General features: G+C 58.2%; 1 protein-coding gene across 1 annotated transcript; it reads right to left on the bottom strand.

The window, feature by feature from the left end:
- Positions 1 to 635: 635 nt before the first annotated feature.
- On the bottom strand, positions 636 to 8,294 carry EXOC3L1 (exocyst complex component 3-like 1). Its single transcript, XM_010178994.1, has 13 exons — positions 8,252 to 8,294; positions 6,933 to 7,093; positions 5,709 to 5,928; positions 4,761 to 5,421; positions 4,479 to 4,596; positions 4,154 to 4,279; positions 3,968 to 4,068; positions 3,434 to 3,544; positions 3,162 to 3,291; positions 2,033 to 2,155; positions 1,561 to 1,716; positions 1,353 to 1,477; positions 636 to 841 (listed from the first exon to the last, which is right to left on the bottom strand). Exons 1-13 carry the CDS (start codon positions 8,292 to 8,294, stop codon positions 655 to 657), a joined length of 2,262 nt encoding a protein of 753 aa, XP_010177296.1. The 3' UTR covers positions 636 to 654.
- Between the last annotated feature and the right edge of the window lie 98 nt (positions 8,295 to 8,392).

Genomic DNA, 8,392 nt, shown 5'->3' with positions numbered 1-8,392 from the left:
GGAAGCCAGAGCTGTCCCTGCACACCAGCAGGGACAGGGTCAATGGCACAACCCAGGGTGGCGAGACACCCTCATGTCCTTTTCCTCTGCGGCTGTGAGTCGCGATGAGCTGACTGAGCTGTTCGCTGCCCTCCATGCAGGGCCAGGGCTGGTGGAGCAGCAACACCAGACCTGTGGGATGAGCCAAAACAGAGGAAGACTTCCCACGGCTAAAACCCTCCTGCAAGCAGGGTTTCTTGGCTCTGGGGTGATGACAGGATCCATGGCCAGGATCCATTGGCTCAGAGGGCTGTCTGGAGACTTGGGGAAACCCAAATATCTCTGCAGCCCCACAGAGACATGGACTCACCACATTTGCAGCCTCCTGCCCTTTGCTCTGCGGCTCCTCTTTCTCCTGCAGGCAATAAGCCAGAACTGAGCAGCCTTAAATTGCTATGGGTTGATTTTCTCCTGATCCTGGGTCTGGTGCTTGCGGGGAACAGTCTGCTCAGCGAGGCAAGAGCAGAAGAGGGTGCCATGTATCCAGACTGCACCCAGTACAGGGCAAGGTGCTGAGCTTAGGGGATGCCACGCGTCATCTTCATCCACCCCATGTGCAGCCTCAGAGACGTCCTGCGTGGTCTCTGCACGGGGAGCAGGCTGTGGGGTGCAGCATCAGGCACATTTGCCCTTGCGAAGGCAGAAGGGCAGCTCTGGCGCGGGGACCAGGATGGTGCTGAAGATGGGCCGGTAGCTCTCGGGCAGGACCTGGGGGTGCTGCGCCATCATTTCCAGCACCATGTGCCGCACCTCCCTGGAGACGTCGCCCCGGAGATCCAGCAAGGTGGAGATGTGCTCGTCACTGGGCAGAGAGTGAGAGGTGAGTCTGGGTGCAGCTGGCCCACGACACCATCCACAGTGCTCGTGTCCTGCAAACCCCCCCGTGATCCAGGGAGGCTGAGCTGAGGCCAGGGCAGAGCTGGTACTTTGCACCAGCCAAGCTTTAAAATTTGCTTGAAAAGAACCCCACAAACCTTGTGAATTGAGTTTTGACATTTCATGGGTTTGGGCCAATTCTGACATTTCCAATTTGGTGTTTTGGATGCTTATGCTTTGTTTGGCTACCAAATACAGATGGGTGAATGCCACAGCAGAACTGCTCTTTTTTTTTTTTACATCTTTGGCCTTGGGACTTTGCAAGAACCCCTCAAATCTGAAGCCATGGGAAAAGAAAACCTTAAGGTGGAGGGGAAGAAAGCCCAGGTTTCTGTCTACTCTGCAGCATAACATTCCAGGGTCCAGCCTAAGGCTGGCTCCCCTGGACAGACTCATGCTTACCCCATCTCACAAGAGAACCGAGCTGGGCTCCTTACCTGATGTCGGGGTACTTGGTGGCGAAGCCCAGCACCTCCAGGCTGAGCAGTGCCGGGTCTTTGAGGCAGATCAGCTCCCGCAGAGCAAAAACGGCCTCCAGGCTCTGCTGGCTCTGGTCCACACCCTGGCAAGGAGAGCAAGCACATGTGAGACTGGGAGAAGACCACTGCAGTGGCCGGCTCCCCGCCACACTCGAGCAGCTCTCACCAGGCCACAGAAGAGCTCCCGGAGCTGCGTGGCGTCCTGCAGCAGGCGGTCGCAGAGCTGGCCCCGCTCCTCCTCGCTCTTGCACACCATCTTCTTCTGCATGAGTGCACGCAGGTACTGGCTCGTTACCAGGAGCTCGCTCTCCATCAGCAGGAGCTGGGCAGGGGAGAGCTGTTAGCACAGGGCATTGCCTGGGTCTCAGACCCAGGGAAAGGGGCTGGATGCAGCACCAAGCAGTGGGGACAGCCTGATGGGAAGCCCCATGGCTGGAGGGACAGAGAAAGCAGCTGAATTTGGGGGAAACCCAGAACATCTCTGTGTGACGGTGCTGCTCCGGAGGATATGGGCTCTCCAGCAAACCCAGCAGCAACTGCATCCCCTGCATCCTGCACCCCAGCATGGCTCCCAACTCCCCATCCTCCTTGCCCTACAGACAAGCAGCCATTCGAAGGATCCCCAGCAGCAACCATACCGTGTAGAGGGGTTTCCTGACGCGGGAGAAGTTCTTTGCATACTTGTCAATCACTTCGCACATGCTGCTGATGAGCTGGGACCCGCAGAGCCACTTACGAGAAGGCAGCTGCAGGCAGAGGGGCTGAAAGAAGCAGAGGAGCAGCGTACGGTGCCCTGCATCGCATCGCATGGCTCTCGCAGCAGCTGCGGGGCGGCACCATGTCCCACAGCTGCTGCTTGGCCTTGCAAAACCCTCAAGCACTTGCTAGCAGCCAAAACTCAACATAAAAATAGAAGAGTGGTCTAAATTAGGAAATTATGAAAATACGCTGGGACTGTCCCTCCCTGACACCCAGAGATCCACATTTTGCAGGTTTATCTAGGTCATGATGCCCCATCATGGGCAGCACCTGCGGTCTGGGCAGCAAGCTGCTCCTCACACACTCGCTTTTGGCCTGTCCTATTGTGATTTTGTTTTTAATTTCCACTTCTCTCCACTTTCCTTCTGTAGACATAACATGTTTCTGGCAGAGGGCTTTGACCTCCTCCTCCTGCCCTGCTGTCCTTGCCTGTCTTCCTGCCTGCAGGCAGACATTCCCTCTATGTCTCTACTATGGGCAGTCTCCACGCTGCCTGAGAGTGTTTCACCCTTTAGCTGCTCTTTTGTTTTCATGCCATTCAAGCCCTAAATAGCAAAGCCATTAATTATCCCAGATTTTCAGTCCGGACTCCAGGAAAGTTAAATTTGACTACGCTGGCAGGAAATGACTGGGGCAGTCACACATGGGCTTGTATCCTCTGCACGGACACTGCTTCTCTCCTGTTGGTTTTCTGCCATGAAACAGCCATAAAAAGGAGCGTGAGGCAGCCCGGAGGGCTGGGGCTCCCGGGCTCTGTCAGTTAGTGGTTTGGGGGCCACAAGCCATCTGTCCCAGCGATACAGGGTGGTGCTGGCTGGTGACAGACACGGGGTGAGCTGCAGGTGGTTTATCAAGGTCTGGGGCCCAGGTTGGCAGAGACGTCTGCAGGATGATAGCGGGCCCCTGGGCAGGAAGAAACCTGTGCCTGGGGTGTTCTGGTAGTGCTGTTCTTGCTGGGGCCAGGTTTCCTGCAGCCCTGCCAGCCTTGGGGGCTGTGGACAAATGTACCTGCAGGTCCAGGAGCAGCTCCTCCAGCAGCAGCTGGCAGGCTTTCTTCTGTGTCCTGTCTAGAGCAGCCCGGAGGGATGCAGGGACTTCTCTGCGGGCAGCGTCAGGGTGCAGAGAGGAGACAGAAGAGCTAGGAGAGAGAGAAGATGGGAGGGGACAGGCAGCCTGGGAAACATGGTGGGGACACTGGGCCCCAGGGGGATGGGGAGGATGGGGCTTCCTTGAGGGTAGTGGGGTGGCTACAAGAGCTAGAAGGTGGTGGTGCATGTTACCTGAGAGCCAGGTTGTTGTTGAGCATGGCCAGCAGGTAGGAGACGTAGTACTTGGGTATGGTGCGGTCATTCTGGTGCTCCTTCCCGCATTGCACCAGGGCTTCCCGCAAACTGCAACACAGCGAGTCACCATGATGGGTGGGCAGAGCCTCGGATGTCTCACCACGAGGACCTGGAGCTGGGATGTTCTTAGGGGCATGTGGACTTCCCACAACCCTCCCAGCTCACTTGGCTCTTTTCAGCTTCTGCCACCAGGTTGGAGAGTGACAGGTTGGGACAGAGGGACCCATTCTGGACCTCTTGGGAGAGCAAGGCTTGGCACTACTGGAGAAGCACTTGGGGCAGCAAGCCCTGAGTGCTGATGGCCCCAAGGACTCAGACAGTAGCCCCACAGGTAGACAGGCTGCTGAGACTTCTAGGACCTGGATGAGTGCTGGGTGCTCCATAGCAGATCTCCACTATCAGACTATAGTGCTTGGACATGGGGACCCAGGGTCTGTGAGGATGGGCAGGGGTGTGAGGAGTTCCACTGACCGGCCCAGAAATGCCTCGAGCTCCTCCAAGGCCATGTTGTAGACCTTCTGCTGCAGAGAGTCTGTGATCAAGGAGGCGACCTGGATATTCTCATTCAGCATCTGCACAGGGAGAGGAGAGTGGAGGTGAGTCAGTGAGAGGCTGCAGGCCACAGCCCCAGCTGCACCCGTGGTGCTGGGGACCCACCTGCATGACAATGACGGGCAAGGCTGACTGGAAGAAGCCCTGATGGTCTGTCTCGGGTTCCTCGTCCCTGAACCATTCCTTGAACTCCACATCCAGGGTCCTCTGCATCCACTCGAGCACGCTGGCCTGTGGGAAGGATGCCCACCACAGTCAGCCCAAGAAGTCGGGTACCAACTCCCTTGAGACCCAACACATAGCACAGCAGCGAGTCCCAGGCCTCGTCCCACAGGCTCTCAGTCTCCTGCTGCTGTCAGAGCAGATGCCAGCACAGTGGTGGTCGTTGGGTCCTTTTACCCATTGCACGTGTGCTGTCACACTCACTCACCTTGACTTTCACCACGTATTTCCTCTCTGTTTGATCCACGAGCTCAGGGGACATCAAGGCACCCAGAGCAGAAACGTCCACTTCTGGGAGAAGGTCAGGGTGACCCATCATATCTGGGCTGAAGGACAGAGGGAGGACAGGGCTGGGAAGACCTGCATCTTCCAGCAGTTCCTACCTCTCCCTCTGCCCACTCAGTGGTCACCCCTAGACAGCCAGAGCCACTCTCCCAACCCGGCTGGGTGCTGGTGGACAACCTGGCTGGGTGCTGGGGTCAGTGCTGACCTGTGGTAGACACGAAGTGCCCACTCAAGGAGGAGGAAGAGCGCCTGTTTGTCCAGGTCCTCTCGGAGGATTTCCTGGAGGTGGCTGGTGAGGGCCTGGTGGTAGGTGGCAGTGCAGAGGCTGAGGATGTTGTAGTGATCTGGGACGCACTGGACCATCAGGTCCTTCACCACACGCAGCTCGGACACGATGTCCTTCTGCAGGGCTGCCAGGTGCCTGGCCAGCAATGGCCCATTCGTGTCTATGCGGGCGTGATGAAAGTGAGCTCCTGTGATGGTGTCCTGGAGAACGTGGTAAAACTTCTGCCTCCAGCCCTTTGGGCGGCCAGGGGGCAGGAAGGTGGCCTCCAGGAGCAGAGTATCATCTATTTTCTCCTCCCGCTCGATGATCCTTACAGCAGTGACAAAGAGAACTGGGTCCTCACGCACCAGCCTCAGGCTGCTGCCCACAATGTCCCACAGCTGCTTGGCCAGGCTCTCATTGATCTCCTGCAGGCCACTGAAGTAGGACAGCACAGTTGCCTGGGCACTGGAGAGCCCCCGGAGGTGGAGTTGAGAGAGGATGTCATCTCGGAGGTGCTCCATCATCATGAGCTCTGCATGGGCCTCCAAGAGTTGCTGCCCACGGAGCAGCTGCAGAGTATGGGAAAAAACCTCGTGGACTGTGGGAGAGGGAGGAGAGATGCCAAGATTGAGTGTGAGGAGTGAAGCAGGTTGGCACCAGGGTCACGGGTACAGGTTAGCAGGGAGATGGTGAGGGGAAGGGTCTGAGATCTGGGGCTCTGGGGACACAGTGGCATCTCCATCCATGGAGACTTTCCAAATCCAACTGGCAAAGCTGGAGCAACCTGCTCTAGCTTTGCCACCAGCCTGGCGTGGGGCCCAGTTTTGGACTGGAGTTCTCCCCAGTGCCTTCCAGCCCAAATCCAGGACTGGGCCAGTTCCTTACCTGAGAAGAGCTGGGGCAGCACCTGGACCACCGAGGCCAGCTGCACGTGCTCCGCCTTTAGCGCCCGCATCTGCTGGAGGCCCTGGAAGCCGTCTGCGCTGTCGAGCAGGGCCCATCGCGCAGCCCCCAGGTCCTGACACACACTCTGCACCTCCTGGGCCGCCAACTGCAGCTGCTCCAGCCCGGCACTTACCCCCTCCAGGTAGGACTGGACAGTTGACTGGGGAGAGAAAGAAGACGGAGAGGCAATGGAGAAGCTCTCAAAGGCTGGTGGACTCATGCACCATTTGCCCCAGCCTTGCCAGGTCTCTCTTGCATGCACTCTCCCAGCCCCACAAGGTCCCATCTACCTCTGCCATCATGCCATTGTATCTCCCAGACCTTCCGTGATGACCCCATCCCAGCAGACCCAAGCACACCCAGTTTCAAAAAAACAAGGAATGGCTCATTTCACACACATCCCCCTCCCCAAGTAAACTGAGTCACAGTGACTATTTATGGGATGGGGGGAGGGCAATGGCTGCTGTGTAGAAGGTGGGAAAAGGGCATCACTTTGAGGTGACCAAGGCAGCAGAGTGAGCAGTAACCAGATGTGTCCTTTCAGTTTTAAAAAATTACTTCTGCAAAATATTCGCAGGCCCCGTGTGCCCCCCCAACACATATTAATGGTATGAAGCACCTCAGTGGCCATATGAACCCTCCTCCAAAATCTCTGAAGCCACATCACCTAAACCACATTGCCTCCTGAACATTCCCACATTCAGACAGGATAAACCATCTCCAAAATAGTCAGAAGTTTGGGGGTGTCAGCCTTATGGATGTGTGCAGAGATGGAGTTTCCCCTGCAGAGATCTGCAGGCAAGGGCAGGTTGGAGCTCTTTGCCCCCTCCCAGTCATGGTGCTGGGATGGGACAGTGCTGGGCAGCGCTGACTCCCACACACGGGGTGTGCTGAACACCTTTGGCGTTTTGTTTTGAAGGATGCTCGGGCACACGGGCGTCTCATTTTAACATTTCAGACACTGCCTAGGGGTGGGGCAGGGGATGGTGATGGGGTTTACCAGATCTTTTCCCTCAAACCATTACATTTCTCCCACCAAGTGCCAGCCAAAGGACAAGATTTTGCCAGAAATGGACACAAAGATGGTGCAAGGCAGAAGAGGAGACCCTCTGGGAGGTGGTGAGGCTGTGGGTGTCCATGGGGTGGGCTGTGGCAAACACCCACCTTCAGCCGGGACTGGATGGAGCTGTTCCTCTGCGTCTCTCTGCTCCGGTACTGCCCGAGCCCCTCCAGTTTCTCGGGGCGGTAAAATACCCCTGAAGCCCATTTCAGAGCAGCTCCTCTCGCCAACTTCTCAGCCTTCTCTGCTTCCGGCCACTCCTCATCTGGAGATGAAGCCAGGGGTTAATGAGCACAACGAAGCCTCTCTTGGCAGGGCAGGAAGGGCCCCTGAGACCGGACATCCAAGCACACCCAGATGTGGGGAGCCGGACAGCGGCAGCAAGCGATTCCTTCTGTGAGCCCCCTGCCCCCTAAGACACCACCACGACGGACTGGAGTTGTCATAGGGGCTGTGGCAGTGAGAAGGGTGCTCCAAATTGCTGTCACCCAGCCTGCCAGCTTAGGCTGCACCCCATGCTGAGTGCACATTCCCATGACTCTCCCCCCCAAAACACAATGCTGAGGGGTCTGAGGGCACCTGGGAAGCCCTTGGCAGCACTGAGGTTTCAGCAGTGAGTCAGCAGGAGGATTGGAGAGATGGCAGCTCTTGCATGCAAGAGAGCCAGGCTCAGGTGAGGCTGGGAGGCTCCTGATCTTCCAAAGGCACCCACACAGCTTGGAGGGGGGGGCATGGCATCCCCCTTGGCACAGGGTGCGAAGCTGTGCCAAAGACCTTCTGGCCAGAGTGGAGGGCTGAGAACCAGCGCAGTTATCACACGCCAGCTCCCATCCTCAGTGCCTGTTTCATCATTTTCCCTGCTCCATCCTCAGCAACTTCCCAGCTCGGGGCTCACTGCAGCCCTGCAGCCCCAGTCCCGATGGAGATCCTGCCTGCACGGGCACCCTCGGGGACTGGGGGGGGCTTCAGAGGCGGTCACCGGCTTTGAGGACGAGCTGTGCAGTGAGCAGCGCTGCCCCGGCACAGTTATCACCGTAAGGAAGCAGAGCCAGGCTTCACTCCCCTCCCCAAGAGCACAAGGCACCAGCCCCAGCACAGGGAAAAGGTCCAGGGGTGGGGAGGCAGAGGGTGGGAGAGCCCCCAAAACGCGCTGCAAGCGGTAGCATCCCTCCCCAGCCCAGCAACACCGGCTTCCCGGCGGGTGGCCGCATTGTCCCCGTTACCTCTGGGGCTGGCGGCGTGCTCGTCCTCGGCTTCACTCCCCTCCCCAAGAGCACAAGGCACCAGCCCCAGCACAGGGAAAAGGTCCAGGGGTGGGGAGGCAGAGGGTGGGAGAGCCCCCAAAACGCGCTGCAAGCGGTAGCATCCCTCCCCAGCCCAGCAACACCGGCTTCCCGGCGGGTGGCCGCATTGTCCCCGTTACCTCTGGGGCTGGCGGCGTGCTCGTCCTCGGCAGACATGCCCATGGTCTCCAGGCCGGGTGAGCTGGGGGGTCAGGGCAGGGCTAGCGCGGAGGAAACCGGCAGCCGTTTCCTCAGCCGGAGCAGCCGCGCTCCTCCGGGCC

Source organism: Mesitornis unicolor, unplaced genomic scaffold, assembly GCF_000695765.1.
Source record: "Mesitornis unicolor isolate BGI_N332 unplaced genomic scaffold, ASM69576v1 scaffold46322, whole genome shotgun sequence".
In the NCBI taxonomy this organism is placed as follows: domain Eukaryota; kingdom Metazoa; phylum Chordata; class Aves; order Mesitornithiformes; family Mesitornithidae; genus Mesitornis; species Mesitornis unicolor.
The sequence above is the reverse complement of the archived record's forward strand: the minus strand, read 5'-3'. Positions and strand labels throughout refer to the sequence as shown.

Coding starts and splice junctions, on each gene's coding strand:
- EXOC3L1 (XM_010178994.1), bottom strand. CDS start 8,294: ATGGGCATGTCTGCCGAGGACGAGCACGCCGCCAGCCCCAGAG. Junction 4,069..4,153: donor TGCCCGTCATTGTCATGCAG/GTGGGTCCCCAG, acceptor CTCCCTGTGCAG/ATGCTGAATGAGAATATCCA. Junction 3,292..3,433: donor AACAACAACCTGGCTCTCAG/GTAACATGCACC, acceptor TCTCTCTCCTAG/CTCTTCTGTCTCCTCTCTGC.